This window comes from Amblyraja radiata, chromosome 10, assembly GCF_010909765.2.
Source record: "Amblyraja radiata isolate CabotCenter1 chromosome 10, sAmbRad1.1.pri, whole genome shotgun sequence".
NCBI classification, from domain to species: domain Eukaryota; kingdom Metazoa; phylum Chordata; class Chondrichthyes; order Rajiformes; family Rajidae; genus Amblyraja; species Amblyraja radiata.
Genome location: NC_045965.1, coordinates 33,006,068 through 33,032,846, shown reverse-complemented (window position 1 = coordinate 33,032,846; position 26,779 = coordinate 33,006,068). Strand labels below are relative to the sequence as shown.

Genomic DNA, 26,779 nt, shown 5'->3' with positions numbered 1-26,779 from the left:
TTCACCAAATGTGGCCGTAACTGAGTTCCCTCCCGGCAGAAGATGCCCACAGCAGCCGACACATCCATACCACTGCTCTCCCAAATGTTGTTAGTGATATGTGCTCTATGCTGGGGAGGGCCTGTACTCTATTCCACCATTGATACAGGGGCCACATCATTCAGATATTTGGCATGGATTTTGTTTCATATCTCTATACATATATTACCATCGATTACTTAGTTTGCCCTCAGTAGCCTTCAGAAAAATATAATAACTTCTGAAGCACATCTTGCTTGACCACCCTGACTCTCAGTCTTGTGAGACACATCATACATCTTCCCGATATAAACATTTGAGTATGCAGAAAAAGTGATTGTAAGCCAGAGAGCCTGGTTCCACCATTCTGTGACTATGCTTTCTCTGTATAAAGTTTTTTTTAATATAACACATGCAGTGTGTTTATACTAACTATCCAGGGTTCTCTTTGCAGCCTACACCACTTCATGAACTGGTCACCTCGAACACATTTCCGAATGCTCCTAGAATCAAAGCCAACATGATGCGGGCCCTTGAAGAGTACCTGATCGAATCCAATTCCTGTCGCTGTGCGCCATGTCTCAACAATGGAATTGCTTTTCTTCAAGGTACGGCCTGGTCAGCGACCAGTGGACCAAATCAAGAATGTGGGTCTTAAACATTAACAACTCTTCATTTCCTTTACAATGAACACAGCAACCTCAGATAGATGGCACAGTGACAGAGCTAGTTGAGTAGAGCTTGGTGCAGTAGTACAGTGACCCACATTCAACGCTGGCTTCTGGCACTGTGTATGAAGTTTGCTTCTTCTCTCTGTGACCATGTAAGTCACCTCCGAGTGTTCAGGTTTCCTCTCACAACCCAAAGGTGTGCAGTTTAGCAGATTAATTGTAAATTGCCCCAGTGTGTAGGTGAGTGGTAGAATCTGCTGGGAAATGATGGGAATGTAAGGAGAATAAAATGGGGAAGAGTCATGAGTGTAAATGGGTAGTTAATAGTTGATGTTTCTGTGCAGTATCTGTCCATGACTCAATTCCTGCTTTCCATAACAATAATATGGAGTCTGTGATTTCTGAACAGGACTTTTATATTCGATTACATAAACTCATTCTCAAAAAAATGTAATCAACTTTCTTGATAATTAGTGGCCATTAATGAAAAAAAAGACGCATTCTATATTAAAATGGAATGTTATAAATATTCCTTCGGATAGAATTTTTAGGGGAGCTATTATTTAATGGAAACTGACTATAAGTTAAATGTTAGGTAGACATAAATGCTGGAGAAACTCAACGTTTGAGGCAGCATCCATGGAGCGAAGGAATAGGTGACGTTTCTGGTCGAGACCCTTCTTTACTGATGTGGGGGTGGGGGCGGGAAGAAGAAAGGAAGAGGCGGAGACAGTGGGCTCTGGGAGAGCTGCGAAGGGGAGGGGAAGGAGGGAGAAAGCAAGGACTACCTGAAATTGGAGAAGTCAATGTTCATACCGCTGGGGTGTAAACTGCCCAAGCGAAATATGAGGTGCTGCTCCTCCAATTTGTGGGGGACTCACTCTGGTCATGGAGGAGGCCCAGGCCAGAAAGGTCGGATTTAGAATGGGAGGGTGAGTTGAAGTGCTGAGCCACCGGGAGATCGGGTTCATTTAATGCGAACTGTGCGGAGGAGTTGGGCGAAGCGATCGCCAAGCCTGCGCTTGGTCTCACCGATGTAGAGCAGTTGACACCTGGAACAGCGGATGCAGTAGATGAGGTTGGAGGAGGTGCAGGTGAACCTTTGCCTCACCTGGACAGACTGCTTATGGACTTGGATGGAGTCGAGGTGTGAGGTAAAGCGACAAGTGTAGCATTTCCTGCGGTTGCAAGGGGAGGGTTTGGTTTGGGTGGGAAGGGATGATTTGACCATGGAGTACAGAGGGAGCAGTCTCTGCGGAAAGCCAAAAGGGGAGGAGATGGGAAGATGTGGCCAGTGGTGGGATCCCGTTGGAGGTGGCGAAAATGTCGGAGGATTATCTGTTGTATGTGACGGCTGGTAGAGTGGAAGGTGAGGACAAGGGGGACTCTGCCCTTGTTACGAGTGGGGGGATGGGGATTGAGAGTGGAGTTACGGGATATAGAAGAGACCCTGGTGAGAGCCTCATCTATAGTCGAAGAGGGGAACTTAAAGAATGAGGACATCTTCGATGCCCTGGCTTGGAACACCTCATCCTGGGTGCAGATGCGGCGTAGACATCCTTTTCCTTTCTTCTTCCCGCCCTCCACCCCCACATCAGTCTGAAGAAGGGTCTCGACCCGAAATGTTACCAATTCCTTCGCTCATAGAAATATAGACAGAAACATAGAAAATAGGTGCAGGAGTAGGCCATTCAGCCCTTCGAGCCTGCACCGCCATTCAATATGATCATGGCTGATCATCCAACTCAGTATCCTGTACCTGCCTTCTCTCCATACCCCCTGATCCCTTTAGCCACAAGGGCCACATCTAACTCCCTCTTAAATATAGCCAATTAAATGGCCTCAACTACCTTCTGTGGCAGAGAATTCCAGAGATTCACCACTCTCTGTGTGAAAAATGTTTTTCTCATCTCGGTCCTAAATGATTTCCCCCTTATCCTTAAACTGTGACCCCTTGTTCTGGACTTCCCCAACATCGGTTGGGGAAGTCCAGGTCCATAGATGCTGCCTCACCCGCTGAGTTTCTCCAGCATTTTTGTCTACCTTCGATTTTTCCAGCATCTGCAGTTCTTTCTCAAACATAAGTAAAATGTTGTTCTATTATTCAAGGAATAATAGCATGTTCCTGGATTTTTAATTCTGTTATGAACATCATTCACAATAATGTCCCCCTATGTTTCAATGGATTGACAATCTAGTTAGTTGCCTTTCCCTTTTTTATGACTACAATAGTATCCACATTTTACCAACTCTATCCCTACACTCATCTGGATAGCACAGGTTGATACCAGCTAATTACAACGAGAAGCAACAGGATTAAACATGGATGTGTTGTTTAATATCGCTAATGAAATTATTTTATCGTTTTAGGAACCAAGTGTGAATGCATATGTCCTGCTGGTTTCCGTGGAGCTGCCTGCGAGATTACCACCAGGGAGAGTAAGCATTACTAATTGCACTAAAGAGAGAAATGATAATGTCATTTTTTGCATCAGAACATAATTTCTTGCTAAATTAAACCAATAGCCAGATGTGCATTGCTGTTGTAGATTTAGCATGCTTCACTTCACAGATGTGGGTTTGAACCTATCACACAAAATTAGGACAATTACATATAATATATCCTCTGATGGTCAGCTTTCGATTAACCTAGAGCTATGATTAAACAAAAATGGAGCCAAAATGGGATAGAAAAAGATTAAACGTGATCATTATAAAAAGCATGTTCATTTTTGATCTAGTATTTTCTGTTCTTTGAATTATAATTTTTTAATTTCCTACACTCAAACTCATGGCAAAGGATGTTTCTTATGTTTCAGATATGACTGTGGATGGGAAGTGGAGCTGTTGGTCCCTCTGGTCTGAATGCGTGAACAGTCAAAGAAAAAGGAGCCGGCAGTGCAATAATCCTCCTCCACAAAATGACGGCAAATCATGCTCAGGGGACAATCAGGAGACAATGCCCTGTCAATGAAGAAATACCAGTCTTCTTCTGTCTCAATAATTACCATCACTGATCTATAATTTTGCATGCTTAAAACAGATTTTTTTTTTAATCCAGTAATAATCGAACCTAATGTTACCTGAATAAAACTGGTTAATTGAAGTAAATTACATTGGTTCTTACAGGACAGTTCAACAAAAGTTAATTCATTTCCAAAAGTAAATGCTTTTCTTGCTCTTTTACGCATGTTTATGTTTAGAAACACTAGTTCATTATGCCATGATCTTAACTCATTAAATCAAGTCGCAACCTGTTTGAGTGTATTATATGTTCAACTGGAAGATTCAAATGAATAACCACCATATAACTGATAGCTATGCACAAGAGCAACAGCCAAGAATGTAAGGGGAAAGTAATAAAATGTGATAGACTTTGTTGGTGAAGATGTTCTTGTTAATATTGTGAACACATTATTTTAAAAAGGCAATGCATGGAAAAAATGGATGTATGGGAGCAATGGCTTGGGAATGAGAACAATTTGTGGTGAATCTGTGGAATTATTTGGGGGGGGTGGGGCAGGAGAATGGGGTTAGGAGGGAGAGATAGATCAGCCATGATTGAATGGCGGAGTAGACTTGATGGGCCGAATGACCTAATTCTAATCTTATTCCTTATGACCTTATGACTTCCACAGTTTATATTGGTGGTAGCTGATGAAGGAAACATAGGGACTACAGTTGGACAGTAAATGTCTGACAGTGTTACTAGGTGAGTGGTTTGTGAGATGATACATTCTTGTAACAATTTAAGCAGGGCATCTGACTCCTCCAAACACCATCCCAAATGTTTCCTCTTCAGCAGCTTGACACTCTTGGGATTCCCAAGAGTGTCAAGTGTTGTTTTTTTTAAATCGAGGCTTTAATTACATCCTGATTAATTTTCTGTCACCTGGCAATTTCTTCCTGTGACAATGCTCAGAATAGGGGTGTTGCACGTCAGGTCATCAGGTCAAAGGGCCACACGCACGGAGCAGCTCAATCCATCTGGAGGACATCGGAGCTTCCGGCATACACTGTTAATACTCGAAACGCATACTTTCTTACCTGTTAAAAACCGCCAAAATTATACGTTTTTGCGCTGTAAATAATTGTGGAGGGTGACTGAGCGCTCTAGCATCCCTCGGGACAGCACTGCGAGGGTCAGCGCTCCCTCCGCCCCGTCTCCCTCTGTGCGGCCGCACTGTCACGGGCTGTGGGTCGGTAGCGCTCGCAAACGGGGCCGGGTCGAGCGGGGCCGCGGTCACACGGGAATGAAAATCCGGCAAAGTCCACGTCGGTGTGCAGCAGTGTTGGGGACAGTCTGGTGCCTCCACCCACCCAGCTGCACCGGCACCGCTTCCCCCCCCCCCCCCCACCAGCACCCCGGCACCCCCCACGAACACCCCCCCCCCCCCGACTCTCCCCCCGACCCTATCCCCCTCCCCTGACCATACCGCCCCCTGACCCTACCCCCCACCCCGACCCTACCCCCCCCGACCTCACCTCCCCCCCGAACAGACCCCCGACCCTCCCCACCACCCCGACCGTGGGATTATTGCTCTGGGAGGAGGCACTGAAATAGATTTAGATATTCCCCAGTGAATTTGTTGGATTTTTTGGGAATGGTGTTGGTGGTATCTTGCCTGTGTCTTGCTCCGGAAGTGGCTGCGCTGCCCTGCAGCTGTGGCTCGCCTGCAGTCCGTTTGTCTTTTTTTTTTGTTTTCTTTTGTCTTGTTGTTTTAGTTTATTCAGTTTATTTTAGTTGTGTATGTGTGTGGGGGGTGGGAGAAACTTGTTTTCAGTCTTTTCCTTCGGGAGGGATGCGACCTTTTCTTGTCGTATCCCCTGTCTCCTTCTCCGTCTGCGCTGAGGCCTAATCGTGGAGCTGGCAGCCTCCAACTGGAACAGACCTCGAGGCTCCGGAGGCAGAGACAAGGACTGTAAGACTTTTGCCTTCCATCACAGTGAGGAGGTGCCTGGTAGACTCACTGTGGTGGATGTTAAATCTGTGTTCATTGTGTGTTTTGTTATTTTATTCTATGTTATGACTGCAAGGCACGAAATTTCGTTCAGACTGAAAAGTCTGAATGACAATAAAGGATATTTTGACTTTTAACTTTGTAGGTAGTACAGGGTCTTCCGGGTTACAAACATCCCACTTACAGATACACCATACATACAAGCAAGCATTTGAAAACACGATTGGAGGCAGGATGAATGGAGATGGATTTTCCAGTTGCTGCGAGCTGCAAGCATCTTACCTAGTGGGAACGGGCCATTTTCATGTGCCTTTTTTACTCAACCACACTTCCCCCTCCCCCACTGAGCCATTAAAATCAAGGGAGTGGGTCGAACCGAGTAGAGTAGGAACGCTGAGCAGACTCACTCACCCACTCACTCACCCACTCACTCACCCACCCACTCACTCGTTCACTCACTCGTTCACTCACTCGTTCACTCACTCACTCACTCACTCGTTCACTCACCCTCTCACTCACCCACTCACTCCACTCACTCACCCACTCACTCACTAGCACACTCTCCCATTCACTCACTCATTAACTCACTCACTCACCCACTCACTCGCTCAGATCTGACATTGCTGCGTTCTTTATTTTACCTTCTCCTGCAGCAGAGATGGAGGTGTGCCGTGTGCCGTGTGCTGCTTTGCAGGTGTTCCAGTGTATATAGCTATCTTTACTGCCAACCAAAGATACTCCTCTAGTATATTTGTTGCCAACATGTAGAATGTGGGAGGAAGATCGCCCATTGGTGCATAATAAGGATAGGAGTCGCAATGGATAGAGATTACTATGAGGTGATGATCTTCTGGTGAATTAATTAGTTGAGATTAAAGTGCAGCTGGCAGGATATATGTTTGAAGATAAATCACTCAATTCATGACAAATTGTTAATTATTTTCCTGCATTTAATCCATGTCCTTGTAGAAACTCCTGGCTTTGATCTCTGTCGTTGTTCCAATTTGACTAATTGGGCAAAGATTACCCAGGTTTTGAAGTTATTGACAGTGATGTGTTTTCCCATTCACTATGCTTAGTACCAGTAGTCCACAGACTAATTGTGTGGAGTTTTACACTTTGACTTGCAATTATTACCAAGTCTAAAGAGCACTGTGCTTGAGACACGTGTCTTGGGATCTGTGTGACAGGGCAAACAACGGTCCACCATTCAGATCAAGGGAAATTGAAGTATCTTTATGATGTAAATTAGAATATTTTCATTCAATAACAAATAATGTACTGAGATCTTCAATAATTAAAGTGATGGAATGAGACCATCCAGTTTGAATTTTTAGTGTCAGAGAAGATATTTAACAATGATCAACTCATTTTGCCATTATAAATTCAGATTTTTTGAATTGGCAATGGACAATTTCTGTCAGTTTAGCAGAGGATATATTGAGGGTAAGTAGTGCAACTGCACATCCTTTTGTGCAAGTGAATGGAGCAGCTCTCAATGGGAAACTGTTGGAGCAAAGCTTCTGGAGAAGCTGGGGCCTGTCAGACAGTAATTTCCGTGCTTCACTACACTTGTGCAGATGCCAGATGCTGCAGTCCAATTTATACTTTAATAAAGGTGAGTGATGATAGCATCAGCCATTGTTCTTACAGTGATATCCATGCCAATACCCCCTGTGTCATCTCTAAATTGATAGTCTTTGACTCCTGTAAATTGCAACTTGTTTTAATATGAACCAATCCATGCATTGTCAGTCAGGCAAGAGATCACATGCATACATATTTGAAAATGATTATTGCATTTTATTCTTAATAATGACATTAATTTCAGTTTCGTAAACAACAAGCAGTCTTCAAGCACCCACAGCTTTGAAGTGGGTGCTATTTGATGGCTGTAGGTGCTTGAGGGCTGCAAGCAGTTAAGAAATGGCACCAGCGTGTTTGCAATGGGATTTATTGATCAGAAAACTATTGCAAGACATTTGATTTGAATCTGCTGCACATACTAAAGGGTTTGTCAGAATAGCAAAGATAACGCTGTAACACCGGTGGTGCCGTATGATGGCAGCCTCGCCAACAATCTGTCTCGTCCTTTTCTTCGTTTTAGTCTGGTGTTAAATGTATGTTTTAGTGTATCTTTAGTTTGTATTATGTGGGGGTTGGGGTAAATTTTTTTTTAAATCTCCTCGACGGAGATGCGATTTTTTCCGTATCATAACTCCATCCTCGCTGTGGCCTAACATCGAGGAACTGCCGGTACCTTTGCTGAGGATCGACTTTTGGGAGCACTAACCACAGAAGCCTGCGGACTTAACATCGTGGATCTCGCGGTCCCCTGGTTAGGGATTGACCTCAGGAGCTCCAATCACGGGAGCCTGCAGACTTAACATCGTGGACTTAACATCATGGGAGGTCCAACTGCAGGAGCTTTGGCCGCCCTGACACGGGAGCTTCGATCCCTCCTGGCGCGGAGGCTTCGATCGCCGGCTGCGGGAGATTCGTTCGCCTTGCCTGTGAAAGGTCCGACTACCCCATCCGCGGGAGAATAAGGAGGAAAGAAGATAAGACTTTATTGCCTTCCATCACAGTCAAGAATGTGGGGGAGCCGCTGTGGTGGATGTTTATGTAGTTGTGTGTCTTGTTGCTTCTTTGGTATGACTGTATGGCAAATCAAATTTCTTGTATGTTTTTACATACTTGGCTAATAAATGAATTACAATACAATATAATAGCTATCCTATTGCATCAACTATTAATACCCACCGCGCACACTTTCAAAGCATTGATTGTTAGGAGGGAGATGGCCGTAGAGGTTGAGCAGTGAGTGTGGAGAGTGGAGGGGCATGACTTGCATTGGTTACAATAACTGGCTCTAGTGGTGCTTCAATACTGTCTTTTTGTGGTAAAAAGAGGAGGTGAAATTGATAGTAAAGCAATGAAGGAAAAAGGAGGACCATTTGGGTGAGGCTTTAAATTTAGGGGAAAGTCGATTTGTAATCACATACTGCTGAAATAAACAAGGCCAATGTCATTTGCTTTCTAGGTAAATGTTGGAATCAAATCTGATTAATGAGATAGACAATGAGTTAGAAATTGTATAGTTATTGGAAGTGCATGCTAAGGCAGGATTCACATTACCTCCAAGCTCCTGGAAAGCTGATGATCGGCATCTTAAACAATGCATTATAAACAAGATCTCTTGATACAAATCCCAAAGTTGCAGCATGGTTGCGCATGCAATTCCAGGTAATGAATGAGAAGCCTAGAGTTATAAGGGTGGTCTCCTGATTGGCTCAGTGTGGGGTTCTCATTGCAAATTAGTTTGTAATTTGCAATTACAATTGTATCCAATTACTGAAAAGACTATACTTGATAACAATCAACCCATCCACAGTGTACAGATGTATGGTAAAGGGAATAATATTTAGTACAAGATAAAGTCCAGTAAAGTCAAGGAAATTCATGCATTGAAATTATGCATTACAATTTGATTAGCACGGGTGTCAGAGGTTATGGGGAGAAGGCAGGAGAATGGGGCTAGGAGGGGGAGATAGATCAGCCATGATTGAATGGTGGAGTAGACTTGATGTGCCGAATGGCCAAATTCTACTCCTTATAACCCATTGCATGAAGTAGTGGAGTAGGCTGAACTTGGAACTCCCAAACCAAGAGCAGCTGGTAGAAAGCAGGAGGCCCTTGGTTCTTGATGAATGATTTAGCAGCATTGTGAAAGAAATTGAGCATCAGAGCAGTCAAACTCCTTTCTACCATGGAAAGGTGATGGCCTGGAAGACACAAATCACTGCAGATGCTGTAATATGGAACAAAACAAATTGCTGATGGAACTTGTGTAGGAAAGAACTGCAGATCCTGGTTTAAATCGAAGGTAGACACAAAATGCTGGAGTAACTCAGCGGGTCAGGCAGCATCTCTGGAGAGAAGGAATGAGTGACGTTTCGAGTCGAGACCCTTCTTCAGACTGATGTCAGGGGAGGGGGCGGGACAAAGATAGAATGTAGTCGGAGTCCCGTCCCCATCCCTGATATCAGTCTGAAGAAAAGTCTCGTCCCGAAATGTCACCCATTCCTTCACTCCAGAGATGCTGCCTGACCTGCTGAGTTACTCCAGCATTTGTGGTCTACCTGCTGATGGAACTTAGTGGGTAAGGTAGAATCTGTGGAAGCAGAGGGTGGTCGATATTTCTGATCGAGACCTTACATCGGTACTCCGATTTTTTTAATGCTTCAAAATATAGACCTCATTTAAAATTAAAATTATATACAAAACAAAACCTGCAAGTAATTTGTGTACATTCTCAGTGTCCATACAATCAATAGGGTCCTACTCAGTAGTAAACATAGAAACATAGAAAATAGGTGTAGGAATAGGCCATTCGGCTCTTCGAGCCAGCACTGCCATTCAATATGATCAGTACCCCGTTCCTGCTATTTCCCCATATCCCTTGGTTCCGTTAGCCCAGTGAATTGGCCTCCACTGCCTTCTCTGCCAGAGAATTCTACAGATTCACAACTCTCTGGGTGAAAAGGTTTTTCCTCACCTCAGACCTAAATGGCCTACCCCTTATTCTTAAACTATGACCCTTGGTTCTGGACTCCCCAACATGGGGAACATTTTTCCTGCATCCAACTGTAGTGTTCACACCTCTCTTTAAACAAAACACTCTTGCCATGCATGTGGTCCCCTGGTGTGATATCCATCCCCTTGTCTGAGTAGTGTCCCAACCACATTCTGCCCTTCAATATCCAGCAGTGGAAGATCACCACCAGGTGGCACCTTAAGTGGCAGCCTCATCACAGCCTATCTCATCCCTTTATTCTTTTGTTGTTTTTAGTCTGTTTTAATTGTATGTTTTAGTGGATCTTTAGTTTTTGTATTAAGTGGGGGGTAGGAAACTTCCTTCGATGGAGATGCGCCTTCTTCCGTATCGTATCTCCGTCTGCACTGCGGCCTTAACATCGTGGAGCTAGCTTAGGGATCGACTTCGGGAGCTCCAACCACAGGAGCTTCGACTGCCCCAATCGCAGGAGTCTCGATCGCCCCATTGCAGGGGCTTCGATCGGCGAAAGCGGGAGCTTCGATCGCCCTGGCTGCTAATGTTTTGTTCACCCCGACCGCAGGAGAAAAGAAGGAAGAAGGTAAAAGTTATTTGCCTTCCATCACAGTGGGGAATGTGAGGTCGCCACAAAAAACAAGATGGACGTGCTGCCTGTGCTGGTGGGGACTCGGAGGGCGTGCCGTGAGTGCAGTGATCATGGTGTTTACGGGAACATCACGCCATCAGGGCACCTCGGAGTCTGTTGCGAGTGTGAACGGCTTTCTGACTGGGGACAGCAGAGAAAGTGACAGCGGTCGGCAACAAATCTAGTCACATCATGGTGAAGGAAGGTGTGTGTGGCCCAGACATTGAACTGACGGCCGTAGGTCTCCGCTTATGCTGCATGACCCAGGGATTCTCACACGCCGCTGTGGTGGCTGTTTATGTTTAATCATTATGTAGTTTTGTATATTGTTGCTTTTTTGGTATGACTGTATGGTAAATCAAATTTCACTGTTCCTCGGTACACATGACAATAAAGGACCATTGAACCATTGACTCTGGACTGTGATCCTACCCCACAGTGACTTGGCGTTGGCTGCACCAAGCTTCAGTGCGCCCATAAGTACGTACTCCTGGAGTCTGGACATTCGCCGACATTCCACGATGGACACCTCGCTGGGCCTGGTAGACCAACAAGTTTATTGCAGACCAAAGAGTATTTTCACTGAGTTGTTGGAATTCCAGCAGCACCTGATGTGTCCTTGGGAACAGTAAATTGTTAAATTGGATTGAACCGCAACAAAGACCCTTGCATGCTTCTACAGACCCTCTTCGTAAATCGACAATCTGTGAAAAGGTCAGCAACCATCTCCTCACCATAGCAGCCGGCCCAAGGACAGCATGCACTGGTAGTAAGACTGACAGGAAGGATCTTCCGGGGAGGGCCTCTCTCACCATTAGTCAAGCCAGGTCTCGGTGCTTGTTGGTGAGTTCTGGCAAGGAGGCATTTCATCACACAAACTGGGCAGTCTGCTCACAGTGCCACTGCCCGATGTTGTTGAGGGTCTTGATCATCGAAAACCTTTCCACAAAGGGTAAGTGGTGCAGCAATGTCCAGCCTGTGGCCACCTTGCATGACAGTGGTGCCAGCCCCAATCTTCCCAGCACTAGAGTCAGGTAGGACCTCAGCAAGTAATGACTTTTGGTGCCCACATGTTTTTGGCTCCATACACGGCCTGATGCAGCCAGATATGAAGATGGCCATCAGGATGAGGTCAAGGTTAGGTATGCTTTTGCACGTTTTGTCTATAGACGTGCATCATGACCCATCGGATAAGGTCCATTTTTGATCCCATGTGAACTGGAAGATGGTCTAGGTGATTGACAAGGCAAAGGAGTGAGGGGGGGGGGGGGGGGGGGTACACCTGCAGCCCCGAGAGCACCTCACATCTAATAACCAAAATTTTCCCAGTTATTGAGAGGGAGTGCTGCTTCCCAGTTTTTCTTTGACCGTGGCTATCTGCTACTGCCAGGTTTGGTTACACACCTCGGCCCCTTCTCACCAGAGCCCCAGCACCTTCAGGTAATCATACCTGATGGTGATGGGGAAGGATGATTGGTTGGGCCAGTTGACGAGGAGCATGGCCTCGTTCTTCCTGTAGTTTCCTCTGGCTCCTCAAACTCAAACTGGTTGTAGATGCCGATCAATCTGTGGACTGACCGAGGATCTGAGCAGAAGACGGTGACATCGCCCATGTACAGGAAAATCTGAGTGCCTCCAATGCCTGGCAACGCCGCCCCTCATAACGATTTAAAACCCATTTTCTATCAAAAAAAGTCAGTCCTGATGGACTCCCAACAGGCTCAGAAATGTGAGGTGGAGCACAGTTCTTCTGTGCTTTGTGGTTAAATGGTATCCACATATCTACAGGACTCATATGCACAGAGGTTTCTGGGCATGCACAGTGGAATCTATTACCAGACAACATATGATTGAAGATTATTTTACCACAAATGAAGGTTACAATTAGCTGAACCCATAACTTCTCCCCAGAGATGCTGCCTGTCCCGCTGAGTTACTCCAGCATTTTGTGTCGACCTAAAGAGTCAGCATGTCCCTGTAAGGGCATGAAACAGCGATGGTAAGATTAGGGAATTTTGGTTGACAAAGTAAATTGAAGATTGAATCAAAAATAAGAAGGAATAAGAAGGAACATATTTAGTGAGTCTTTTGGAGGCCATTCCCTCCAAAATAAGTACTTTGGATACTTTTGGGGAGGTGTGTGGGGGTGGTGTTTGAACAGTCAGGGGAGAGCAGCAGTGGCAGTCAGATTGGTGGCATCAGGCCAGGTTCTGATGCACAGAGGGGAATAGTGAAGTCAGATAAACCATAGTGATAGGCGACTCATTAGTTAGGATGGCAGGCAGAAGTTTAAATCTCTTGTAAGTTTTACTCATTATATAATTTTTTTTTACAAAATATCTGAAACCAGGTATGTTGCAAGTCTTTATTTTTTTACTGGAATACCTATCACGGATTTTCATTTGAAACTTCATTTTTTTCCAATTTATGAATCATTTTTGGTGAAGATGTAACAGATATTAGCGGATCAATGGTCAGCAATCATAACATCATTTATTGTGTGATGATGTTGTAATGTCAAATTGTTGATGAATGAATGGGCGGACAAACATTGCGAAAGGACTAATATCATTGATGTGGAGAGGTTTATTGACTGCATGTAATTTTCACAAATTTTTAATAAATGGAGATTCTGTCAGTTTAAATGATTCATATTAGTGGGTACAGTATGAAATATGTTGCATTTAAGGGAGCCAAAAGAAACACAGAGTGGGTTTCATACTACTACCCCATTAAAACAGTCAACATTTCAAAGTAAACAATGCTGACAGAAAAAGTAGTGGGGATAGCGTGTTTTTAACAGTGCTGGTTCTGCGTGTTCTTCCCAAGACACATGGCACCACCGTTTTTTGGGGGTGGATGGTTGCAGTTCCGGGTCCTTTTTCTTGATCCACCTGTACATGAAGACCATCGAGACCAGCAGTCCCATCCTCCATTCGTGGGCCCTATGAAAGTGAAAATCATCACAGTGAAATATTCTTCCACTAACTTGGACTGACATTGGACTGACTTGGACACCTGCAACCAAAAGGCAATGCGTAAGCTCATTTTCAACCAAGAACAGTGTAATTTTGGTCAGTATTTCTCCAAACATGAATTATGTTGTTGCGCACTGTACATGACTATAGTTAAGACATTATTATTTAAAATTAGTAAAATAACTATTGCTTGAGGAAGCATTATCAGAATAACAATAGAATTAACTAATTATCTGATTACTCCATCTGCAAGAGTTTGGTAGTTAAAATTAAGGTTTGACATTAGGAAAAGCCAATTTGGATGGTCTTTTTAACTGGTGCATTCATGTACACCCATTGCTGGCATCCAACAGCAGTCAGAGTTCAACAGTAGTCAGACAAATAATTGCAGCCATGGAAGTACAATTTATCTTTCCAGACATTAGAGTTCCCATTATTCCCAAGACTGGTCAGCCACTAACATGTTAACACCGTGTTAGTACATATCCCTGTTGCAGACCTACATCTGTTAAAAAAAACTTCATAAGCAAGTAAAATTAGATTTTTTTAAATGTTTTTTTTCAAATGGATTTTGAAGTAACCCACTTCAAATTAATTCAGAATGTAAATTGGTTCCTTAGTTGAAAAGACCTTAGGTCTTGAGTGCCATTGAAGTTAAAGGCAGCAAACCCGTACCCATACAGTCCCTCACAATAAGCGAAGAGTAAATCTTTAACAATGCACCACACTCTCTAGGCTTAGCAGTGGTTTAACCAAAAATTAAGTAAGTACCACAATGCATAAATGAGTTATTAAATTCTCTGTTTTTTCAACAATGTGAATGGGGTCAAGGAAAGAACGTTCATGTCGCAGCCCCATTTCCACCAATCTTTCCACCAGACAAGGGAACTCAAGGACAGTATAAAAATAAAAGAGAAGACAAATAAAAGAGAAGCAAAGATGAGTGGGAAGCCAGAGGATTGGGAAACTTATAAAGATCAACAGAAGGTAACTAAAAAGGCAATACGGGGAGAAAAGAGGTCCTTCTGCAGTTGTACAGGGCCCTAGTGAGACCACACCTGGAGTATTGTGTGCAGTTTTGGTCCCCTAATTTGAGGAAGGACATTCTTGCTATTGAGGGATTGCAGCGTAGGTTTACAAGGTTAATTCCCGGGATGGTGGGATTTTCATATGCTGAGAGAATGGAGCGGCTTGTATACTCTGGACTTTAGAAGGGTGAGGATTGAAACATATAAGATTATTAAGGGTTTGGACATGCTAGAGGCAGGAATTATGTTCCCGACATTGGGGGAGTCCAGGGGCCACAATTTAAAAATAAGGGGTAAGCCATTTAGAACGGAGTTGAGGAAACTATTTCACTCAGAGAGTTGTGAGTCTATGGAATTCTCTGCCTCAGAGGGTGGTGGAGGCCGGTTCTCTGGATACTTTCAAGAGAGAGCTAGATGGGGCTCTTAAAGATAGCGGAGTCAGGGGATATGGGGAGAAGGCAGGAACGGGGTACTTATTGGGGATGATCAGCCATGATCACATTGAATGGTGGTGCTGGCTCAAAGGTCCGAATGGCCTACTCCTGCACTTATTGTCTATTGAAAATATGAAGTATGAAGGTAAGCTAGCCAAGAATATAAAGGAGGATAGTAAAAGCGTCTTGAGGTATGTGAAAAGAAAGAAAAAAAATAGTTAAGACAAATGTGGTCCCTTGAAGACAGAAAAAGGTGAATTTATTATGGGGAACAAGGAAATGGCAGAAGAGTTGAACAGGTACTTTGGAAGAGGAAGACACAAACAATCTCCCAGATGTACTAGGGGACAGAGGACCTAGGGTGACGGAGGAACTGAAGGAAATTCACATTAGTAAGGAAATGGTGTTGGGTAGACTGATGGGACTAAAGGCTGATAAATCCCCAGAGCCTGATGGTCTGCATCTCAGGGTACTCAAGGAGGTGGCTCTCGAAATTGTGGACGCATTGGCGATCATTTTCCAATATTCTATAAATTCTGGAAAAGTTCCTGTGGATTGGAGGGTATCCCATTTTGCAAGAAAGGAGGGAGAGAGAAAGCACGGAATTATAGACCAGTTAGCCTCACATTGGTGGTGGGGAATATGCTGGAGTCGATTATCAAAGATGAAATAGCGGCGCATTTGGATAGCAGTAACAGGATTGGTCCAAGTAAGCATGGATTTATGAAGGGGAAATCATGCTTGATAAATCTTCTGGAATTGTTTGAGGATGTAACAAGTAAATTGGACAAGGGAGAGCCAATGGATGTAGTGTATCTGTACTTTCAGAAAGCCTGTGAAAAGGTCCCACACAGGTGATTAGTGAGCAAAATTAGAGCATATGGTATTGGGGGTAGGGTGCTGACATGGATAGAAAATTGGTTGGCAGACAGGAAACAAAGAGTAGGGATTAACGGGTCCCTTTCAGAATGGAAGGCAGTGACTAGTGGGGTGCCGCAAGGCTTGGTGCTGGGATCGCAGCTATTTACAATGTGCATTAATGATTTAGGGGAACAAATTAAAATTAACATGAGCAAATTTGCAGATGAATCAAACCTGGGTCGCAGTGTGAACTGTGAAGAGCATGCTATGAGGATGCAGAGTGTCTTGGACAGGTTGGGTGAGTGGGCAGATGCATGGCAGATGCAGTATAATGTGGATAAATGTGATGTTATACACTTTGGAGGCAAGAATGGGAAGGCAGATTATTATCTGAATGGTGTCAGGTTAGGAAAAGGGGAAGTACAACGAGACCTGGGTGTCCTCGAACATCAGGCATTGAAAGTAAACATACAGGCAGTGAAGAAAGCAAATGGCATGTTGGCCTTCATAAAGAGGAGTGGAGTATAGGAGCAAAGAGGTCCTTCTGCAGTTGTACAGGGCCCTAGTGAGACCGCACCTGGAGTATTGTGTGCATTTTTGGTCTCCTAATTTGTGGAAGGACATTCTTGCTATTGAGGGAGTGCAGCAGAGGTTCACAAGGTTAATTCCTGGGATGGTGGGACTGTCATATGATGAAAGAATAGAGCAACTGGGCTTGTATTCACTGGAATTTAGAAGGATGAGATTGGATCTTATAGAAACATATAAAATTATGAAGGGATTCGACACGCTTATTGCAGGAAACATGTTCCCGATGTTGGGGTGGTCCAGAACCAGGGGCCACAGTTTAAGAATAAGGGGTAGGCCATTTAGATCTGAGATGAGGAAAATCTTTTTCACCCAGAGAGTTGTGAATTTGTGGAATTATCTGCCTCAGAAGGCAGTGGAGGTCGATTCACTGGATGCATTCAAAAGAGTTAGATAGAGCTCTTAGGGCTAGCGGAATCAAGGGAAGGCAGAGAAGGCAGGAACGGGATACTGATTGTGGATGATCAGCCATTGAATGGCGGTGCTGGCTCGAAGGGCCGAATGGTTTACTCCTGCACCTATTGTCTATGTATCTATGTATCACTACTCACAAGAAGCACAAGCACAAGAAGTGCAATGCGCCATTGTATGCAGATGCCGAGAAGTGTGTTCAGCTCTGGCTGAACAATTTCTAATCTTGTGATGTGGACTCGATAAGAAGAACAATGTGAATATGATATCTGCAATAGACGTACATCAGAGTATATTTTAAACAGTGTCTGAAACAGTTACAAAGATCCTCATGTTACTTTTGATAATATTTTACCCTTTTCAAAAAACAAACTACTGGATGAACTCGGCAGGTCAGGCAGCACCTTTGGAGGGAATGGACAGACAATATTTGGGGTTAGGACCCTTCTTACCCGTTCGTTCTGTTTCCTGACATGCTCTCCCATCATAACCAGGCTCACAAATGCAGGTGCACTCGTTGTTATGGAGAAATGTTTCTCCATTGTGTTGACATGCAGGGCATCTGCAGCTATCAAACTCGGACATGTACTCCTCCACTGCTCTCTTTAAATGCTGTTGTTTAATGTCAACTGATTGAAGACTACTTCTCGACACCAACTCATAAATAGGCATGACCTGATTTAAACAACAAAAATTATGTGTTTAGAGTTGATCCAAAGTTTAACCATAGCTTCAGTCTATTTTAATGTTAATTTGTCTAATAACATAAAAAACATTTTTGAACAATCAAAATCTAATCTAGTAAATTAGTAAGCACATTGAACCATTGAATGTAAAAAGGCCATAAATTTGAGTAGAATGCCACCTTACTCTTGTCATATTTCCAACTTGTCACAGGCACATCTGCCATTAGTCCAACGCCCAACATTCGCCCAACATGTTCTTTGTTTCTCGTTTAGGTTCCTTACCAATAAAGCTTATAATAAAAAGGTACCATCGCTGTTGTAAAATAGCTTTGTGACCAGCAACCAACTATTTACAAATATCTAACAATGCCAAGAACGTGCAAATGTGAGAAAATACTCGGCTTTTCATTCAATAGGCAATAGACAATAGGTGCAGGAGTAGGCCATTTGGCCCTTCGAGCCAGTAATATGATCATGGCTGATCATCTCCAACCAGTATCCTGTTCCTGCCTTCTCTCCATATCCCCTGACTCCGCTATCTTTAAGTGCCCTATCTAGCTCTCTCTTGAAAGTATCCAGGGAACCGGCCTCCACCGCCCTCTGAGGCAGAGAATTCTATAGACTCACAACTATGTGTGTGAAAAAGTGTTTCCTCATCTCCGTTCTAAATGGCTTACCCCTTATTCTTAAACTGTGGCCCCTGGTTCTGGACTACCCCAACACCGGGAACATGTTTCCTGCCTCTAGCATGTCCAATCCCTTAATAGTCTGTTCAAGAAGGAACTGCAGATGCTGGAAGATCGAAGGTACACAAAATTGCTGGAGAAACTCAGCGGGTGCAGCAGCATCTATGGAGCGAAGGAAATAGGTGACGTTTCGGGCCGAAACCCTTCTTCAGACTGAGCGAAGGAAATAGGCGACGCTTCGGGCCGAACCCCTTCTTCAGACTCAGACCCTTAATAATCTTATATGTTTCAATAAGATACCCTCTCATCCTTCTAAATTCCAGAGTATACAAGTCCAGCCACTCCATTCTCTCAGCATATGACAGTCCCGCCATCCCGGGAATTAACCTTGTAAACCTACGCTGCACTCCCCTGTAGGTTGATCGGCCTCTGTAAAATTCACTTGTTACTTGTAAAATTCCAGAACAAGGGGTCACAGATTAAGGATAAGGGGGAAATCTTTTAGGACCGAGATGAGGAAAACATTTTTCACACAGAGAGTGGTGAATCTCTGGAATTCTCTGCCACGGAAGGTAGTTGAGGCCAGTTCATTGGCTATATTTAAGAGGGAGTTAGATGTGGCCCTTGTGGCTAAAGGGATCAGGGGGTATGGAGAGAAGGTAGGTACAGGATACTGAGTTGGATGATCAGCCATGATCATATTGAATGGCGGTGCAGGCTCGAAGGGCCGAATGGCCTACTCCTGCACCTATTTTCTATGTTTCTACCTCTTGCTGCAAACCCAGGAAAGCTTATCATCTCCCCTTCTTTCTGAGCAAGAGCATCATCCAGGAACTCATTGACAATATATGCTTTGAATACATTACATACATTATGTATGAGCTGGCAGAGCTGCTGCCTCACAGCGCCACTGGGTTTCAATCCTGATCTTGGGTGTTGGTTGTGTGGTGTTTGCATGATCTTCCTGTGCCCACGTAGGTTTCCTCCGGGTGATCCAGTCTCCTCCCACATCCCAAAGATGTAGGTTGATTAGCCTCTGTAAAGTTATCCCTAGTGTGTAGAGAGTGAATGCGAAAGTGGAATAACATAGAACTAGTGTGAATGGGTGATCAATACAGTATACAATACTCCAGATGTGATCTCAACAGTGTCCCTATGTAAATGATGCATAATTTCCCTTCTAATATTTAATTACCCATGCAATAAACAACAGCATTTTGTTAACTTTCTTGCTTACTTACTGTACCTGTATACTTACCTAAGGGTGGAATCTCTCTGCATCTCAGAGTGTTACAATCTACCCCAATTTAGATCATTTATTATTTAAAATATTATTCTACCACCATGAACAGTTTCATATTTTTCCACATTATACTCCAGTTACGAGATCTTTGCTCACTAACAAAATCTATCTGTACCCATTTGTGGTTTCATGCCCTCAGCGTATTTCAACGTGCGCCTTCAACGTATCTCAATCGTGGCTTGGTACGGCAACCTGAGCGTCAAAATAAAATTTTCCAAAGATCTTGTGAGGTAGGTTTGCCAAATATGTTGTAGTAACCAGGCCAACATTAAAAGGCATTCACTGCTGCATCATGTAAGGTTAAAACAATTGCTGACTATATTATGAACCTTTAAAGTCAGGATTTAACTTGAAACTAGAATTGTTTCAAGTTTTTTTTTTAGGTTTTTAGGTTGGGGCATGGAAACAGGCCGTTCGGCCCAATGAGTCTGTGCTGACCATCGTTCACCCATTGATATGAGCAATTAAGAAATTAATGCATCAAGTACGTATTAATTTTTAATAATATTTCAGTCAGTTAAGTAAATCTTAGTAAATCTAGTTCTTTGTTATCCCACTTTCTCATCCACCCCTTACACATCAAGGCAATTTTACAGAGGCCAATTAATCTACAAACCTGCACGTCACTGGCATATGGGAGGAAACCCACACAGTCTGAAGGAGAATGTGCAAACCACACACAGACAGTACCGAGGTCAGGATCGAACCTGGGTCTCTGGCTCTGTGAGGCAGCAACTATACTAGCTGTGCCATTGTGCCGCCTCAAGTGGCAATGGTTGACTTGATCCTTAACTTGGTTTAATCTTTCCCTTTCACTGTTCATGGTCATTTGTTTCTGCATTATCCAGTAGTCTTGGTTAAAGCTTTTCCTTTGTGCTTACTGCTTTTCTAAATGTTTGTTTCAAGGGCATCATGACAGCTGCCTATCTCATTGTTATAAATCAGCCTTTATTATATTTATATCTTTGTGCTACTTGGCATGCAAAACCACCTACTTTCTCAAAGGATCTAAGATGCTAGTGCTCCTAAAGTGTTTCTCCAAGGAATAGCGTGAATGTAACAACCTTGTTCTGCCTGCACTCTATTCATGTTCCGATTTTGCTTTCAATGCTTCAGGGCTGTTTGGTGGAAATTTTTCTTCTATTCGTATCTTTGTTTCAACTTTTACTTTTCCAGTTATCTATCGATGTAGCTATGTTCCACTTGCATTTAAAAGAAATCCTCATATGTACCTGCCTCTAATAAAAAGATTATTAAAAAAAAAAAAAAAAATCCTCAGACTTGTTCCTCGGTGTTTCAAAATGCTAACATAACTGTTCCTTTTCAATTTTGAAGCTCCTTGATGGTATATATGAGGTTCACGGTTTTAATTGCATGAGAGCATAATGCGGGGGGGGGGGGGGGTGTTGGGAGATTGCAACCTTCACGTGGTCCACTCTGTTTCAACGAATGCAATCAACCTGGCGTGCACAAACAAAAGATCAAACAGAACAAGTTATCTTACAAATTTAGGCTGTGCACGCCATACGCAAGAAGAAGAAGAAGCAAGATGGGATACTTTACTCATCTTAAATGCTCATTTAATTGTGTGAAGTCGAAGACGGTTTGCCTTTAGCTTTTAGAACACTATTGTACCTCAAAGTCAATGATTGCTGGGGAGTATTTCAAGGATTTGCCCCATCTCCGATATATTGTGGCATCTGGTATTTCTTGATTTAGCATTCCAGCAACAGATTTAGCGTCTCCTCCTAGTATATGTGGAATGACATCCTCTATAAAACTTTGTGAACTGCTTGAGGCTAAATATTAATGAAAACATAATTATTTTTTCACAGAACATTAAACAATGCACAAATGAATATAAGTAGAATTAAATTAATACATCAAGTATTAATTTTGAATCATATTTCAAAGTCAGTCAAGTAAATCTTACCATAACCGAGTGAACATTTTCCACTCCCCTTTCCGCCTTCTGCAGAGACCGCAGTCTCCACAATTCTTTAGTTCACTCATCCCCTTCCATGCAAACCATCCCATTCCCCAGGTACTTTCCCCTATCCCTATACATATTCCCTCGCCTCCATCCAGCGACCCCAGCAGTCCATCATGAAGCACAGAGCTTCATGTGCAGCTCCACTAACTTCATCCACTGCATCTGATGTGCCTGATGTGGCCTCCTGTACATCAGCAAGACCAGGCGTAGACTCAGCAACCACTTCGCCGAACACGCACTTTGTCCGCCAAGGCCTACTGGATCTCCTGGTTACTAACCATTTTAACTTCTCTTTCCATACTGACCTTTCTGTCCTCGGCTCTTTCCATTGCCAGAGTGAGGCCTGGAGGAACAGCCCCTCATATGCTGCTTGGGTAACATAGAACCCAATGGTACAAGCATTAAATCTCCAATTTAAGGTAATTACAAACCCCTACCCCGCTCTCCCTTCTTTCCCCAGACATGTATTACATTTACAAAAAGTTCTAATCTTAAACCTAGATTATTACGGGTGATTGAGGTTTGCGGATAACTGAGCAAGTTTTTGCAGCACTTTAGTACAATATGTTTCCTGTTTAAGGATGCACTATTCAGATTTCAGTACTGTTGTGCATTTTATTTTGTAATGAATACTAAATAACATAAATCACAGCTATTAAAACATAGCCAGCAATTATAATGTCTTCTGAAATCTATCATTATGATTCGATGTCTGTGTTTGCAGTCTACTTACGTGCTATAGTATGGGATATCTTTATACATGTCTCAGACTTAAAAGTTACCAAGTCCATGAGTACTCCCAATGATCCTGCAATGCAGAATCCAACTTGGTGTGCAGTAACATCTTTAGGTAAATAAGAGAACAGGTTCTTAGATACAACTTCATTCATATCATGCTGCAAAAGTACCATAAGTTGTTATTCTTCACAAAGCTGCATTGAGTATCAGGCAATGCCACAGCACATAGGTAGGAACATAAACATTTATCTCATAGAATTTGAGGTAAAATAAGTCTGAAGAATAACTAAGTTGCAAATCCATGAGTACTTCAGAAAAGTCTCTATTATTATTTTATATTCAACAATCTTGTACATTGTTTTGAGATTGTTCAAAACATGTACCAAGTGCACTTTTGGTCCAATTTCGTGATCATGTTTTTACATAGAATGGTGCTTTAGGAAGGTAAAGGAAGAGAATTCATTTGCTGACTCAAAATGAGAAGATATAGAAAGAGTAAGGCAATCATGAAACAGAAAGAAACTGAGTCAGAAAGAGTTTGTCGTGGCAGAGAGAGCAAAGAAAATCGGGATATAGCAAGGAAACTAAAACATGACAAGATCATTATAGGAAAGAAAGAAATAGAAGGTGAAATAAGTGAAGGGTGATAAAATGAAAGATGGCAGTATAGTTGAATTACTTTTTTTAATTAATTAGCTCTGGGAGCATGTAAATTACTGAACTGAGTGGCTTCCTAGACCATTTCTAGAGACAACTAGAAGTGAACCATATTGGTATGGGACTGGAATTATGTTTGTACCCTACCGAGAGCCACCTTGCTGATGCAGCTTCATTACAACACTCTCGGTCCTTCAGTCCAAAAGCTCAAATGTGCGGAGAACCCCAGCACTCTTAAAAAAAATACCAGTTCAAGTTACAGGCTGCTGTGCTGGAAGCCTAGCAGGAATCACTGCCTTCCAATGGCACTGGTTGCAGCAATGAATGGTCCATAGCTCAGTGTGCCAGGACCAGTGATGGGGAGGCCAGGGCATTCGATTAGGGATAAGATGTTGGTCTCAAGCCTGTACTTTGGTCGACCAGTCATTACCAGAGATTGGCACCTCTGGCAGTCAAATGCCATTTACTCCATACGACCTAGCATAACTTGACATCACAGATTACATTAACATATTTATCTGGATTAATTTCCATTTGCCACCACTTCGCCCAGTGTTCCATGATTTATGCCCAATGTGTCTCTAAATAACCTTCAACATTATCTACAAATCCACCAATTTTCATGTGGTCTGCAAATTTCCTAATCATACATTGGCTGCATGAACCTTTAACAAGGTCCTACATGATAAGCTGATCCAGAAGGTTATGGCACAAGGCTTCCAAGGCATGTGGGTGAGGAGAGGGGGGGAGAGGAGAGGGGGGGGAGAGGAGAGGGGGGGGAGAGGGGAGAGGAGAGAGGGGAGAGGAGAGGGGGGGGGGAGGAGAGGGGGGGAGGAGAGGGGGGGGGAGGAGAGGGGGGGAGGAGAGGGGGGGAGGGGAGAGGAGAGGGGGGGAGAGGTGGGAGAGAGAGAGGGGAGAGAGTGGGGGAGAGAGAGGGGAGAGAGAGGTGGGAGAGAGAGGGGAGAGAGAGGGGTTGTGAGAGGGGGGTGAGAGAGAGAGGGGGAGAGAGAGGGGGAGAGAGAGGAAAGAGGGGGAGAGAGGAAAGGGGGAGAGAGAGGGTGTGCTGAGAGGGGAGGGGGAGAGGTGGGGAGCAGGGAGGGGGAGGGAGGGTGGAGGGAAGGGGGTAGGGGTGTGTGGAGGGGAGGAGGTTTAGGGGAGGAATGGTGGGGGAGGGGAGGGGGGGGAGAAAAAGAGGGGAGAGAGAGGGGGAGGAGAGGGTGGAGAGGAGAGGGGTGAGGTAGGGAGAGGAGAGGAGGGGGGAGGAGAGGAAAGGGGGGAGAGGAGAGGGGGGGAGAGGAGAGGGGGCGGAGAGGAGAGAGGGCGGAGAGGAGAGGGGGGGAGAGGAGAGGGGGGGGAGGAGAGGGAGAGGAGAGGGTGGGGGAGAGGAGAGGGGGGAAGAGGAGAGGGGGGAGAGGAGGAAAGGGGGGAGAGGAAAGGGGGGAGAGGAAAGGGGGAGGGGAAGAACCTAAAAAACATTTTAGAACCAAAAAAGACACATTCTGCAAGCATTGTAGAACCAAAGAGACACTTTTTGCAAACATTTTAGAACTAATAAACACTTTTTGCAAACATTCTAGAACCAATAGACACATTCTGCAAGCGTTTTAGAACCACTAAGGACACTTACATTTGAGTAGACATGTGTTTGTGTTATTCACAGCTCAGAGAAATGTGACCCTCTGCCTTCCTCCAGCTTGCAGACACTGATTGAGGCACACCACTTCCTGGTTTTATAGTCCCTCTCCCCTGCCGCCAGCAGGGGCAGCAGAGAGAATGGGGAATTTTGTAAAATCATTAATATCTCTGTCATTTTTCATCGACGGGAAAAATCATCGGCACACATATGGCGGAGGGGGGCTCTGAGCAAGGTGACCAAAAATGACGACCATAGGTGGCGGCGTTCTCTCGGAAATCGCAGCACAGATCGCCAAAACCGGTCAAGAACAGACTTTTAGTAATATAGATGACGTCAAATTCTGCTAGGTGGTAGAGAGTAAATGGCATTTGATGCATTACTGCAGGAGTGACAGCTTAGAGCAGATATTTGTGCCAGGTTCCCATCAGAGCAGGGCTCAGCAAGAGGGAGAGGAGGGGTTCAGATCCTGACATCATTTCTTAATGTTCTTGTACAGACCAATAAAAGGGTTTAGGGAGCACACACTAGACTTTAATTGTCCTCAACAAATACAGTGGGTAATGCAGCCTGATATCCACTCATACCGTTATGTTGCACTGGCTGTAATGCAATCCATCCCTCCACAACACATAGATATGCAACTAATGTTAAGTAATTTTATCTTAAAGTAATTCCACATGCAAGTATCAACTGCCACAAACCTGACTTTCGTAATACATTGTTATTCAGGACCGTGATGAACTCAAAAACACCTCCCATTTTTCCTGAAGCGTAGTAATGAGTACCATAATCCGCAATAAATTTGGAATACATTCCATAATTGTACTCATCTGGAAGTTTCATCAGGGATTCAGCCATGTCTTCATCCAAAATTAAATTAGATCTCCTCATTTTGAAGTGAGCAGTTTGAACTTTAGTTCGAACACGAACAAAATTAACATCCTAAAAAATTGATGCCAATATTTTTGCCAAAATCAATTTTTGTTAAGATGCAACATAATATGTAATTATTGACTATAATTGTCTTTATTAACTAATCTGTCAGTGATTATAAAATATATTAACATTTCATTGCCTAATTCCAATCAGTTTCCTTCAGGCACGGAACTCTCTATCAAAATATGGGATGGGGAGGACACAATTTTTTGGCTGCCGTGCGCGCATGCGCACACACATACACACATGGGCGAGGCTTCGGAGGCTAAATCCAGCGCTAAATGCAGCTCAACTCTGCCTGTCTTGCCGGGTTAACCTACAAGCCCTGCCTGGACTAACGGGACACCAGTGCTGCTTCTCCGCACTGGCCATATTTCCCGCAAGCCCAGGCAGGTTAACCTGGCAGGTTAGGCAGAGTTGAGCTGGATTTAGCGCTGCTTCTCTGCGCTGGCTGTGGGCCTGGGGGAACAGCTCGCGTCTGACTCCCGAGCTCTCTGGCCACCCGTGGGGAGGGCACTCGGGTGGGAACGGGGCAGCGCCGGAGACCTGGCCGGGATCGATCCTGGCTGCGGATGAGGCGCAGGTCTGTGCCACGTCTCCCTCCTCCAATCATCGCACTCTATCCTCAGTCCCACCCCCCCACCTACTCCTCCCTTCTCCAATCATCGCGCTGAATCATCATGTCCCGCCCCCATTGCCTGCTGATAGATGTCTCTCTCGTCCAATCGGCGCCCTCTATCAGCACCTCCACTGTCTCGCGGAAAGCGGAGATTTTAAAATCCGGATGACAAAAACTTGGGGGAGATGTCCCCCACCTCTCAAAACATGGGGGGGTGGTGTCCCCTTTGCCCCCCCCCCCCCCCCCCGGGTTTTCCAACCCATGGTTTCCTTTACTTATTGAACTTGGCAGTGAAATGGCAGTGAAAATATTACAACAGTGAACAAACTCACTCACAGAGTAACAGATTAGTATTTGACACAAACATCCCCCCA

The 26,779-nt window shown here is 44.1% G+C and overlaps 2 protein-coding genes across 2 annotated transcripts in view; one reads left to right on the top strand and one right to left on the bottom strand.

Annotated features, from left to right (window-relative positions):
* The window catches only part of LOC116978123, a 279,728-nt gene extending 275,933 nt beyond the window's left edge, over positions 1 to 3,795 (top strand). The window contains exons 25-27 of the mRNA XM_033029145.1: positions 473 to 626; positions 3,060 to 3,128; positions 3,509 to 3,795. Coding sequence (XP_032885036.1) covers positions 473 to 626; positions 3,060 to 3,128; positions 3,509 to 3,663 — 378 coding nt within the window. The 3' untranslated portion in view covers positions 3,664 to 3,795. The remainder of the gene's footprint in view (positions 1 to 472; positions 627 to 3,059; positions 3,129 to 3,508) is intronic.
* A 9,407-nt stretch (positions 3,796 to 13,202) lies between these two features.
* Positions 13,203 to 26,779, bottom strand: part of c8a (complement C8 alpha chain) — a 28,987-nt gene continuing 15,410 nt past the window's right edge. The window contains exons 7-11 of the mRNA XM_033028515.1: positions 25,552 to 25,792; positions 22,553 to 22,663; positions 21,462 to 21,625; positions 17,604 to 17,826; positions 13,203 to 13,796 (exon numbers count right to left, since the gene is read on the bottom strand). Of these exons, the coding sequence (XP_032884406.1) occupies positions 13,648 to 13,796; positions 17,604 to 17,826; positions 21,462 to 21,625; positions 22,553 to 22,663; positions 25,552 to 25,792 (888 nt within the window). The 3' untranslated portion in view covers positions 13,203 to 13,647. The remainder of the gene's footprint in view (positions 13,797 to 17,603; positions 17,827 to 21,461; positions 21,626 to 22,552; positions 22,664 to 25,551; positions 25,793 to 26,779) is intronic.